This window comes from Balaenoptera physalus (assembly GCF_965194825.1).
Source record: "Balaenoptera physalus genome assembly, chromosome: 5".
NCBI classification, from domain to species: domain Eukaryota; kingdom Metazoa; phylum Chordata; class Mammalia; order Artiodactyla; family Balaenopteridae; genus Balaenoptera; species Balaenoptera physalus.
Window position 1 is genome coordinate 60,231,266 of NC_138884.1, and position 13,700 is coordinate 60,244,965.

The 13,700-nt window shown below is 36.2% G+C and overlaps 1 protein-coding gene across 3 annotated transcripts; it reads right to left on the reverse strand.

Annotated features, from left to right (window-relative positions):
* Nucleotides 1–568: 568 nt before the first annotated feature.
* CXCL8 (C-X-C motif chemokine ligand 8) lies at nucleotides 569–12,922 on the reverse strand (the record flags this gene model as incomplete). 3 transcript variants are annotated; one of them, XM_082463994.1, is made up of 5 exons in its annotated part: nucleotides 10,746–12,919; nucleotides 3,711–6,126; nucleotides 2,563–2,698; nucleotides 2,191–2,274; nucleotides 569–1,747 (listed from the first exon to the last, which is right to left on the reverse strand). In XM_082463994.1, the coding sequence occupies exons 2-5, from the start codon at nucleotides 3,772–3,774 to the stop codon at nucleotides 1,726–1,728; spliced, it is 306 nt and encodes a 101-aa protein (XP_082320120.1). In that variant the 5' UTR covers nucleotides 3,775–6,126; nucleotides 10,746–12,919. The 3 variants fall into 3 exon arrangements, with proteins under 3 accessions (XP_082320120.1, XP_082320119.1, XP_082320121.1); XM_082463995.1 differs by lacking the exon at nucleotides 569–1,747 and having other exon boundaries at nucleotides 2,187–2,274; nucleotides 10,746–12,922; XM_082463993.1 differs by lacking the exons at nucleotides 3,711–6,126; nucleotides 10,746–12,919 and having other exon boundaries at nucleotides 2,563–3,159.
* Nucleotides 12,923–13,700: the final 778 nt, after the last annotated feature.

Consider the following 13,700-nt stretch of genomic DNA (forward strand, 5'->3'; position numbering starts at 1 on the left):
TCTCTCTGATTTAAATTCCAGATAAAGTTCTTTGGGTTTATTTTCTAATCTCCAGTTTTCTTTTCAGCTGTGTCAAATCTGTTAGAAAACTCAGCCACTGAGTTTTTTGTTAGATTGTGTTTTTACTTTTAAGAGTTTTGTTTGATTTGTTTTCAAATATGCTCTGTCTTTAATTATATTTAAAATTTCTTTGCTCAGGTGTACAATTTTCCTCAATTAGCTGAGAAGTGCCTTATAATGTGTACCCTCTTCCTGCTTTCACTGAGTGCCCAGCTGTGTTAAGCTGTACAGACACCTAGGCTATCTGTTGAAAATCTGAAGTCACCCTTCAGATTGGTATACGATAGGGAGTTGAGAATATTTCCATCATTCTATGGAAGAGACTACTGATTGTAATCCATCTCTGGAAAGGAGTTATGTTTTTCTACAAATAAAGGTTGGTAATTTTCCACATGATATATAAAATATTAAGGGAAAGCACTTATGTTTTCTAAATCAAAGTATGATTTTTAATATAAATGAATAATATAATAAATCTTAAAACTACCAAAGAAAAACAAACTCCTGATGACTTTGACAATTAATTTTATTTTAAATGTTTTATAGTTACATTCATATTTTCATTCTATCAAAAACAGTAGAAAGAGTCTCCTTGGGAACACATAAAAGCATCTTAAAGTAAAAAATAAAATTGATGTTAAAATACACAATAATTTAAATAAAATTATGAGAATCTAATTGTTCAGAATAAATAAATAAGAAATAATAAGAAGTTACTTTATTCATATTCCCTGGTGAATTTTTGCTGTTTTGAGAAAGATAGTCATAACTCAGGATTCAGGTGATTTAACACAGCACTGCATAATAAGGCTTGCAGTGACAACACCAGACCAGGCATATTAAAAGTAGGATTGCCAACACAATTAAAATTTCAGATAAATAATGATGTACTTATACTAAAAAATTATTTATTGTTTATCTGAAAGAAAAATCAACTGGATGTCTTTTTTGTTTATTTTCTATTAATTTGCTAAATCTGGCAACTGTGATCATAATATAACAACCTTGATCAAAGTAATTCTGTAATACATCACTTAATATAAAAAATAAATATAAATTCACTACCATCATTATACTTATCAACAATGCTTCTTTCCCATTTCTCCAAATTCATGCACAAACATTACTATATTTGAGGCTTAAATAAATATATAAATAATAAATAGGTGAATAAGTTACACTTCAAAATAATTTACATGACTGAATAAAAGTTAAAGTGCTTCCACATGCCCTCACATCTCTGTGAGGTAGGTCAGTGGCTGAGATGTTTTTCTCCAGTTTGGGAATAAAGAAGAAACTGAGGCTCAGTTGAACAAGGACTCGTGAATCCTGGCCAGCAGACTAGGGTTGCAAGATTTAACAAAAAACAAAAACAGAAAACAGGATTTCCAGCTAAATTTGAATTTACAGTGCACAATGAATAATTTCTAAAATATAAGTGTGTCCTACATGGAACAATGTATGTGGGACATTGAAAAAAATATTCATTGTTTTACTTAATATTCAAATATAACTGGGCATCCTGTATTTTATCTGGCAACCCTACAGCAGACCTACACAGTACATGAGGCATTGAAGTAGATTTGTTTGAAGTTTCATTGGTATCTTTACTGAGGAATTCTGGGAAGCCATGGACAAATGGGATTTTGGTTGTTGTTGTTGTTTTCATGGATCTTTCTTCTCAGCTCTGAAAAGAAGTAAAATAAAATAAAAAGTTTAAAAATTAACAATGTTCTAAATAAGGAGGAATGTATGGCTCTTGAAAATATATTTAATATAGAAATTAAGAGAGTCTTAGATATTTATGTGTTAGAAATACTCTATATTTTCAGCTATAAATGGAGAGTTCAGATAAGGTATGTAAACCAGAACACTTCTGAGATTGAGAGAGAGTCATACTAACGACACAGGACACAGGCATATACCCACACTTCCCTGGACAACCTGAGATATGTGATCTCCCAGTTATGAGTACAACAAACTCACTATTGCTGCTATTTTTTTTTTAAACAAAGAGGCAGATACTTAAAAGAAAATTTTCAGCAGCAGCAGGAAATTTATAGGTTGATTTCTGAACTGTACATCACAGGATAAATGAAGAATCTAAATTAAAAAAAAAAAAAAACTTACCTCTTCAAAAATATCTGCACAACCTTCTGCACCCACTTTTCCTTGGGGTTTAAGCAGACCTCTTTTCCATTGCCAAGCTTAACACTGAAATAAGAGAGATATGATTAAAATCAGTATTTAATGGGTTTCCAACATCCCTTTGGCATTCAAGTCATGGTTCCTTAAGTACAGGCATAAAATCTAAGTCCAAACTAATTTTTAGCTATGAGTCATGGAGGGTACAATATTTAAATACCATGGAGACAAAGAATTTTCTCTTTCTGTTTTGCTTACTATGTATTCTTAGTACCTAGAACTTTGCTGGATTCTTCCACCTTCCTCAATTCTAGGTTTACTAAAGTAAAATATCTAATCATTTTTGAAATTACTTACATGATTTCTGAATTTTCACAGTGTGGTCCACTCTCAATCACTCGCAATTCTTTGATAAATTTGGGGTGGAAAGGTGTGGAGTGTGTATTTATGCATTGGCATCGAAGTTCTGAACTCATTCTTGCCAGAACTGCAGCTGTGAAAAAAAAGCAATTAAGAATTGATTTCATTAACAGGCATAACTCAGCTAGCTTCGCCCTTGGTAATTCCAGTGTGATCATTTGGTGACTGTGTGTTTGGGAAACAACACATCTTTAGCAAACTTATTCCTGAAATTGATGGCTGGATATTCTCCTAGCCCCCGACCTCAGTTTTTCTCTTTGTTTTAAAAACAGTCGTTCCTGACAACATTGAATGACATAAACACTTGGAGTTGTCTTTGGGCAATGTTGACATCCTCATGGTACTTTTTCTCCTACTCGACACTGCATAATCTTCTGTGATACCACAATGTTATTCATGGTAGGCAAGATTCACCAACAGGAAAATTGCCTTCAGGAAGAATTAATAGAAATATATGTGAGTTGCACAGAGATTGTCCTATATTTTAGCAAAATCTTTGATGTTTAAGAGTATATATATATATATATATATATATATATATATATATACACACATACACATATATATACTACATATATATATATACATATATATACCATATAAAATGTTTATATATACCATAAACATTCTAAACTGTATTTATTTCATAAGAGGGATCCCAATAAGGTTTATAATCTGTCTTTAAGCCAAAGAGCAGTTGATAGTTGTTTGAAGCTCGTCAATTAAATAGTACATGGAGTAAAATTACCTGAGTTACTTTACTCAGTATTAATAGATAAAATAGGTAAATGTGGCCTCCAATAAAATATACTCTAAATTATAGATTTATGTTAAATATATGTATACTACAGAGTATGAATGATAGGAATAGAGCTCTATATAAATCAAACTTTTCAATTTTCTAAATATTATATTTAAACAACCTAAAAACTTAAAGACTTCAATTTAACATTAAATGACTGTAAAGATGGTTTTCTCTTGCTGAATAAAAGGATGTCTGTTATCGAGGCATTAAGGATAACCTTGCTATCTGAGGATCACATTTAGACACAGCAAACTTCTGTAGATCAGAAGGACGTGCTTACCTTTACACACAGCTGCAGAAAGAAGGAAGGCTGCCAAGAGAGCGATAGCCAGCTTGGAAGTCATGCTTACACAAGGTGCTGTCTTTCTGGTTTCTTCCTGGCTCTTGTCCTAGACGGTTGTGAGCTTTGCTGTCCCAGAGGACCTGTGTCAGATGGGAAGCTCCCGTGGCTTTTTATATGATAGTAAGAGTAGGGAACAAGTGCACCCTCATGCTTGTGTCATGTCAGAGGAAATTCCACAATATGCAACAATCTGCCCGCACTTTGAGAGCAGAGCTGAGTCATCTGACTCCCCTAGTGATTTTTTTCTTATTAAATTTTCAGTGTGATTGAAGTTTTATTTGATCTTTCAAATAATTTTATGGATTTTTTTTGAAAACATGTTTCAAAACATGTTTTGAAAACATTTCTTTCTTTTAAAATGTTTTAAAATATTTTTTTAAATATTCAAACTTCTCAGTTTGATACATTATTGTCAGTGGTAGTTCTTTTTATTTATAAATAACTTTATCATAGTCCTATCTTGCAGTAGTCAGAGTAAGGTCATTTGTTATTGTTCTTTTATGACACAGTCATTTCTTTAGGTAAATTATATATGCTGTAATGATAGAGAAGGTAATCTAGTCAACCACTTTTACTGGGGACATAATTTACAAGAAGTCCATTTCTAAGCACTTTGGAAAGTTTCCAGGAACCATTACGGCTTTCAGGGAGCATGCGACAACTTTTCAAAAGATTTGGTTTTCTAATGCATGCTTGACAGAGTGAAAGGGGATAGCATTCAGTTCAGTATCATAAATATTATCAAGTAACTTCTGAGTAATGTGGGAATCTATAGATGGATAAGACTAAGTACTTGTTTTTAAAGATTTTGGTCTGTCAGAAGAAGAAAGCAATATAAAGACCAGGCTATGTTACAGAACAGACAAGTGGTACCAAGATATTTATTCCAACAAGGACACAAGGGCAGAATCTTCCATAAGCATTTTGAGCAGGGTATTGGAGTACAGAGGACTCTAATAAAGGAGGGTGAAGGGAAACAGCACGTTCTAGGTAGAGATGCTGTTCAAAGACACTCAAGTGGTAAAAGGAAGAATTGTTTATGTTCCAAGATGTGGTTCACTGGGCTTACTTGGCTGGGGTGGGATGAGGTGGTGTGTAATGGAAAAATAAGCAGTATATACTTAGTGGAAAGAGCATCTGGGTTTAAACCTTTGTTCAGCCACTAATTTTTGTGTGGTTTTTAAGCTTTCTGAATTCCAGTTTCCATATCTATAAAATGGTTTTAATAACATCCACCTGTCTCATAAAGTTCATATACGTAAACTTCCTGGCTTAACTTTTAAGCTGGTGAATTTCCATCTACCCCAAGAGCCATAGCTTGTATTTCTCATTTTTGTCAGACGGTTGACTTCCAAACTGCAAAGATATTCCACCACAAATTATTTCTTAAAAATCTCATTTGCCTTAGAGGATTCTTGATAAAAGATTGGTTTCTGAAATACGAAGTTGAGCCAGATTTCAGCATGTAATGCAATAATATAATAAAATAGAAACAACATCAGTGTAAATTATGATTTGCTAGAATTTAAAGCTCCAGAGCAAAATCTGATTGCATTAGGGTTCGTTACCATTTCAGATAGAAAATCTGGAGTACAGAGTCTTAAAATCTATGGAATTCTAGAATGCTTGAGGAAACACCTAGTTTAAATACTGATATAGGATTTAAATTAAATTCTATGACAAAAACATTATTGAAAATTAGGCCAAGAGTAATGATGTTTCAGAATGTGAACACTTGTGGTTTGGGGAGAGAACTTCCTTTGCTGAAAGATTTGTGTAGTGACCCCAACTAACTTCTTAAATATAACTTCAATTTACTTGATATCAGGGACTGTGTGTGTGTTTTTTAATCCTCACAACAATGGGATAAGTAATAATGTCCTCATTTTACAGATGAGGAAACTCAATAACATCTCCAAGTTCATATATCTAAGTAGTGGTGGAGCTGAGAGTTTTAGTCCTGGTCTAAAAGCACATTTACAAAGGGGTGATGAAAAGACTTTTCTTCAGGACACTGGAACACAAAACCACCTTTGTATGACTCAATGAAGTTTCTTTCTCTGTCCCTCATGGGTCCTCAGAGATGAGTCTGGACTTCCTTGGAAAGGGAACACTAAGGAAGGGAGCTTACAATAGTAAAAGACAAAATAGAACCTTACACCAACTTCTGCAGCAAAGTAAATGTTTATTATGTACAATGCAGTTCTTACTCTTTTTAAATCTATTTTAGGAACTTGATTGTTCACTTATTTATTTAATATATGTTGATTATCTGCTAATGCCAGGTCTTGTAGTAGGAGATGGGAATACTCTGTAAATCAGATATAGTCTCTGACTTCGAGGAGTTTGCAGTCTAAAGTAGAATATGGACAATTAGTTACACAAGCAAGTACAATACAGTGGATGAGTATTATAATACGTATAATTATAGGAAGCTTAGGGAGCAAACAAATGGGACCTCTGATGCAGTTTTGATGAATGGGGTTGTCTGAAGAAACAAGTTTAAGACTGTGACGTAGTGCCTTAGTCTTGGTGATGAGTAGGGCTAAGACCAGTGGAGAGGGGAGAAGGGGGTACTGCTTTGCTAGTGTGGGGGAAAGCAAGTACAAGGTGGTAAGATGTAAGAGAATATGGCCCAACTGGGTTCCTGAAATTGTTGAGCATTGTATGGAAAATATGTGTGGATGAGGAAAGGAAAAATAGGGACCAGATATGTAAGCAAGGCCTGAATCTTTAAGAAAATTCTCAGTCTCTTTGCTTTAGTAATGCTGGTTTGTTCAGCAAAGACATATTCTCATATGGAAAGACCCTGAGGTGACTGGTTCAAGGCATCATCACTAGGACCCAATTATACTAATGGTACCACTAAGACGCTCAGAGTTCTGAGGAATTGCAAACATTCCTCTACTTTTTCCTCAGGGTTGCCTTAGTAATTTTGCAACTTACCTAAGCACCTCTTTTCCCTGTCTATCCCGTCTCCTTATCTCTTCCCTTCCTCTTCTCTGCATCCTGACATCATCCTTAGAGGTTGAGCTAATGAGTTCCATTTAACCTAGATGCTCACAATTTTTTCGGAATGGAGCATTCATTTATAAAGCAAAAGGACATCTTTGCAAATGTTGTTGATCTCTCCCAGTGTAACCTTGATGCATTATGTCCTTAGACTCTCTTCATCAGAGGTAAGGTTGGACAAAGACAAAGTGACTAGAGGGGGCAGTAATTCTGGCCTTGTCCCACTTCTGTAAAGGTAACCCTATGAGTTATTGCATAGTAAGTAAAAGGGTTAATTGGGTAAAGTAAAAAACAAACAAACAAACAAAAGGCTAATTAGCCTGTTTGAGGAAATGTTGCTTCAAAATAGAGCAGATTGGAGTGAAAAGTTTAAATGAAGAGCAAGCTGCACATAAATACAAGTGACGTTTTGTCACCCTGTAGGAATGAATGGGACTATTGACCAGTAATCTGTTTATTTAAGTTCCAACTAGCACTTAACAAAGAGCATCCAGAGATCTCTACCATAGCCATGGGACTAAGTCCATCATCCAAGAAAAGGAAGAGCTGAAGAAAGAGCCAAAACAAAGACAGTCATTTACTTTTTCCACCTTGCCAAGTAACTCTTCTTCTTCCATGAAACTCCTCACAAGAAAACTGAATGTCTTTTTAGTGCATTAAACAATTTATGTCCCATCCCCACCTCTCCACCCCACTCCCACTTCAAATAGGTATTATAGAATTAGGAATTTTCTGTAAACGTAAACAAAGTTGTATTCACATAATAAAGCAGAATGTGGTGGGAAAAACATGGACTTTGAAGTGAGATGAACTTGGGTTTGAATCTTTCCCCTGCTGATTAACCAAGAGACCTAGAGCAAGTCAATTCTATGCTGGCATTGCATCTGCTGCTGCTAAAATTTGAGCCACCTTTCCCAAAACCAGTAGCAAAGTCTCAACTTGCACCTGGAATTTTTTCTCCCTTTGAGGAAATTAGTCTCAGCTCAACAACCCTTGAGGTTAAGAGAACCATAGACAAATGCTAAACACATATCACTGAATTTGACCTACAATATTGTTAATACTAAGATCATAAACATAAAATACCTACCCCCTGAAATTTTAGTCAATAAAGCTAAGAGTTAGTTGAAAGATTTAAAACACGTTCTTGCCTTTTACAGATAAAAGACATTTATCTGTACTTCGTTAATATGATAACTTAATCTCCTCCAGGGCTACAGAACATTTCAGTTCCATCTCCAAATTCAAATGTCTCCAGTTAACGATTCATAAAAATACTAAGAAAAGTTGGTCCATACTGCTAAAAGTGTTCTACCTTTTAAAGAAAAGACATTTTTCAAAGTCTGGACAAGTTAGAGAACAGAAACAGCTAAATGCTTTGGTTTTGAGCAATGTCAAGTAAGAGTAACTTAAATTTAAGGGTATGCATGGCTGTTGGACTAGGTCAACCCTGCCTTCAAACCTACCCCTCCACCACTTATTAACCAGACAACCATGGGAAGTTATTTTAACCTCATTGTCTCAGTTTCCTCATCTGTAAAATGAGGATAACCCCAATTCCACAGGACCACAGTGAGAGTTAAGTGAGGAAATACATGGAAAATGTCAAGAGTGGTGCCTGGCACATACGAAGTACTCAATAAATGTCAGTTTTTTCCCTCTAATCTGTCACTTAAGTTACACTTCACCTTGTCTGGAGTGGGAGAACTATATATATATTTTTAAATTTACCAATCAAAAAGTAAAGATGTATTGACACAACAGATCTCTTAAAGCTGTTTCTTTTTCTTCTAATTATAGAGCTTTCTTTTTTATGCCTAAAAATTTAATTCATGTTTATGTGTTTAAAAAAAAACACTGTTGATATACACAGGGGATTGAGTATTGTTTCCAATTCTATCTCCCAAATCAATGAAGATTTTGAGATGGAGTTTAAAGGAAGAGATTGGAGGAAGAAGCTGGTTGTGGAAACAGACATTTATTATGGACTTGGGAGATCTAAGATCAGCCTGTCTTCAATATGAAAAAAAAAAAATTAAGTGTAACTGTTTACTTGTAGTCATTTCTTTGTTATATTTATGGAAAAAAAGTTTTAGAGATTGTTTACTCCAGTGTTTATAATAAAATATATATCTCCAAAATAACAATTATATGTTATTTGCCACTAGGATTTCTTTCATGTGAAGTAAACATCATAGGAAATGAAATCTCATGGCAAAAAGAGAAGTTGCTGTATTAGAAATGACTGGACTTATGCGTGCATTTAATTATGTCTTGAGGTAACCAAGACCCACACAAGCAGTTGAGTCAAGGGACAGGAGGTTAAAAAAAGGTTTTAAAAATGCTGATTCAAGGTTGTACAATTTTATAAGGTTATTCTTCCTCTTTTCTTAAAAGTTTATTACTTTGATCTTTTGCTCTTATAGACAAGTGATATTTTTAAAAGCTGAGTTGAGATGAAACTCTTAGCAATTTAAAGAAAGTAGCTAAAGTGGAAAAACAGATCTTATGTTGTAGTTTCACCATTCTCCTTTCTTAAAACTTTGATTGTTTTGAAGTTTTTGTTTCAAAATGTGAGCTTCACCTTAACTAGTTCTTTCCCCCAGTTTGGCCTTAGGGATCGTTGAAGTATTTAAGACACAATCTGATTGGAATCCAAAGTCCATGTCAGTAAATCACAGCAAGATGCTTTCTGACCCACCTCCTAGAGAAATGGAAATAAAAACAAAAATAAACAAATGGGACCTAATGAAACTTAAAAGCTTCTGCACAGCAAAGGAAACCATAAACAAGACAAAAAGACAACCCTCAGAATGGGAGAAAATATTTGCAAATGAAGCAACTGACAAAGGATTAATCTCCAAAATATACAAGCAGCTCATGCAGCTCAATATCAAAAAAACAAACAACCCAGTCCAAAAATGGGCAGAAAACCTAAATAGACATTTCTCCAAAGAAGATATACAGATTGCCAACAAACACATGAAAGGATTCTCAATATCACTAATCATTAGAGAAATGCAAATCAAAACTACAATGAGGTATCACCTCACACCAGTCAGAATGGCCATCATCAACAAATCTACAAAGAACAAATGCTGGAGAGGGTGTGGAGAAAAGGGAACCCTCTTGCACTGTTGGTGGGAATGTAAATTGATACAGCCACTATGGAGAACAGTATGGAGGTTCCTTAAAGAACTAAAAATAGAATTACCATATGACCCAGCAATCCCACTACTGGGCATATACCCAGAGAAAACCATAATTCAAAAAGAGTCATGTACCACAATGTTCACTGCAGCTCTATTTACAATAGCCAGGACATGGAAGCAACCGAAGTGTCCATCGACAGATGAATGGATAAAGAAGATGTGACACATATATACAATGGAATATTACTCAGCCATAAAAAGAAACGAAATTGAGTTATTTGTAGTGAGGTGGATGGACGTAGAGTCTGTCCTACAGAGTGAAGTAAGTCAGAAAGAGAAAAACAAATACCGTCCGCTAATGCACATATATGGAAACTAAAAAAAAAAAAAAAAAAAAAGTGGCTCTGAAGAACCTAGGGGCAGGACAGGAATAAAGACGCAGACATAGAGAATGGACTTGAGGATACGTGGAGGGGGAGGGTAAGCTGGGACAAAGTGAGAGAGTGGCATGGGCTTATATATACCACCAAATGTAAAATAGATAGCTAGTGGGAAGCAGCCGCGTAGCACAGGGAGATCAGCTTGGTGCTTTGTGACCACCTAGAGGGGTGGGATAGGGAGGGTGGGAGGGAGATGCAAGAGGGAGGGGATATGTGGATATATGTATATGTATAGCACTTTTTTATACAGCAGAAACTAACACACCATTGTAAAGGAATTAAACTCCAATAATAAAAAAAAAAAGTCCATGTCAGATTCTGTTAAAACGAGCTCAACCCATCTGTGCAGTTGTTGATGTAAGTCTTACGTGACTGGAAATTCCTCAAGGTCAGAGACCGTGTCTGCCTTCTTTACACCATGTGCCAGCTTCTAGCCCAGTGTCCGCAACAAACAGGTGCTCGATAAACATTTCTCAAATGAAAGTAAAACTTCCCCAGTTCTCAGAAGTTTTCCCACCAAGAGCAATAGCAACACAAGGAAGTAAAAATGTTTATCTTTGTCTATTTTTGTTCTCCCTCAGGGACAATTGTTTTATTTTCATGAACCCAGAAGGATCCAGTATGGAAACTACAGTTTTAGTTCATGCTCTCATTTAGTGATGGATAGATAAAATAGTAAGCAGTTCAGCCAGGCAGCAATCTCCTCGTTTGGTGAATTAACCATCCAATGCCTTCTAGGCTGCTCCCGGGCTGGGGTAAGAGGTACAACACAGCAGGCAGGGAGAGGGGTGGAGAGCAGTGTGTGGGGACTATCAGGGACCAGCATCCACTGATGCAGGAGGCCTCTGCTGCCTCCTTCCTCCCATCAGCTGTGCTTCACAGACCACGGAGAGCCCAGAAGACCACACAGACAGTATTGCCAGGGGCCAGTCAGTGAACTTGAATGGCGACCCACAGATTTAGTCTAATTAACTTTGAACGTGCTAAGACTAAACAGATTCACTTCCCTTGTAGTTATCACCGCAGTGGTTCTTAACCTTTTTTATTTTAAACACTTAATCCTTTGGAAATATAATGAAAGTTCCGTGCCCTCTCCTTACCCCTAGATCCACCTAAGCCTAAATGTACAAAGTTGTGCGTCGAGTTTCAGAAATTCACTGACATCCGTTAAAAACTCTTAAGGAGTAAAATCAATAAAGGGTATATTGGAAGTAGAACACTTGAGAATAATGAGTGCATTCTGAGTTTACTGTCTTTAAGTCAACTGAAAGAGAAATGATATTTTCTGCCCGCTGCTTGCCATCTCTGCATACGTCCAGGACAGAGGCTTCAGGAAAAAATTCTTGATGTTCCCAAAAGAGAAGGATAGATAAGTACAAGAATGAGAAAGTGGAAGAGAATCTTCATATTCAATGAGTTCAAGATATGAATGACCATCAGTTTACTTGTTGCCCGCAAGAGGAAAGCCCAAATCCATCCAAAAAGATGAAAAGGGAGTACTGCTTTCAACTGACGCAATCTCCTTAGCTAGTCTGCTAAAAGGCAGTGCCAGTGACATAAGGCGACTAAGATAGAGGGTGAAAGTTTATTCCTTTCATAATTCCTTTCAGCTCGCCAAATAGATATATATAATTCAAGAAAAATCTATGTGATGTTTTCACATAAAAGGAAAACAAAATCAGAAAATAATTCAGCTTGTGTATGGGTTTAGAGATGTGAGCCAGTCTCTCAGAATTCCCCAAATTTATGCAAAATAAGGATATAAAACTTCTTTATCCATCTCTCCTTAATCTGGTGCTCTGTATTATCTGATTTCCAGATTTGAGATGCTTTTGTCTCGAGGCAGTTTATCTTCTCATCTAACGTAATTTACTATTTACCACATCTAGGGTATTCTTCTTCTTGACTATATCACTGCTACTCATCAAAATTAAATCCTTCTTGGTGGTCCCTAAACGAGGAAGGAGGAAATCACCACCCACAGAATCTAGTGGAGTTTTAAACAAAGGAAAAGCCGTCCACTCCAGACCCGTTGGATGAACTTTTCATGTACTTCCCTTACCCCAGCTGTGGGGGGGTGAATCTGGAAAACACCACTGGCATCGCCCTCTACAAAGTTGGAGATAAAAGCAAAATGGGCAGCAGAGAGTAGAAATGGATAAAAATAACACCCCAGCCAGAAAAGCAGGACCTTGAAAACACACACTAAAGAGACCCAAAGAAAAATGAAGCAGGTATCGGAGAGCCAAGGTTAATGGGGAGAATTAAAATGGCACATTTCTTTTCTGAGCTTGACTTACTTAGACATTAGCAATGAGTGCAGAAAGTCCTCCTTCAAGAATAATTGTACTAACAGGACCTTATAACTTAGTACATCATATGTTTTATTTTTTGTAATAGTCACAATAACCCTATATTTTTGTATTATTTATTCCCATCTAATAGATGAGGAAACAGACTCAAAGAGATTAAGCAATTTGCAGATGGTCAGCCAGCAAGTAGGAGAGAGAATTAGGATTTGAACCTAAACAAGAAGTCCAGAGATTCTATGCCACCTCAAGAAAAACTGTCCCTGGGAAACTCGACCACTTGTGCCAGGAGAGGACACTTGCCCAAACCTGAGATTTCACAAAACTTCAAGAGAATGTGCACTTGCCCTTAGATGTAGTTAACTAAAAAGTGTCACTTGCATGGTTCTCATCAACTGAGAGGAGAAGAGCCTTAATTTTGATGGGTTTAATGAAGCAAGAGTCTAGAATTGGAGGTCACGGGGATGGTGTGTTTACCATCAGACTCCTCTTCCCCCCACCTTCCAAGAATGAGAGGAAGTGCTTCCTGCGCTCCCCTCTCTCCTGACACAATTTCCTCTTACTTGGTTTCTTCATGACTCTTAGATCGTTTGCAGCTGCTGACCCTTTACTGTGAAACAAGTAATGCGGTTGGAGTTGGAAACTTTTTTTGAAAGAACTAAAGCCCATCTGATTTGTTGGAAAACAAAAACATCAAATGGCTTAACGGCTATTACTTGAAAATATATGAAAAGAGACTTCATTTTCCCATTATTCATCCATTTAACAAATATTTACAGAGTACCTTCTATATTTCAAACACTTTTCTAGTTGCTGGGGAAATGTTAGTGAATAACGTGAATAGAAATGGCTACCCTTGGTTTTAGTTGTATAAATGTTATGAGGAAAAGAGTAGGGCAGGGTGATCAGGCTGTCAGGTGGGTGAGGGGGTTAGCAGATTACAGCACTGGGGAGTCCAGGGAAGCCTCCCTGAGAGGTTGAGTTTGAACTAAGAACTGAAAGATATAGGAATCG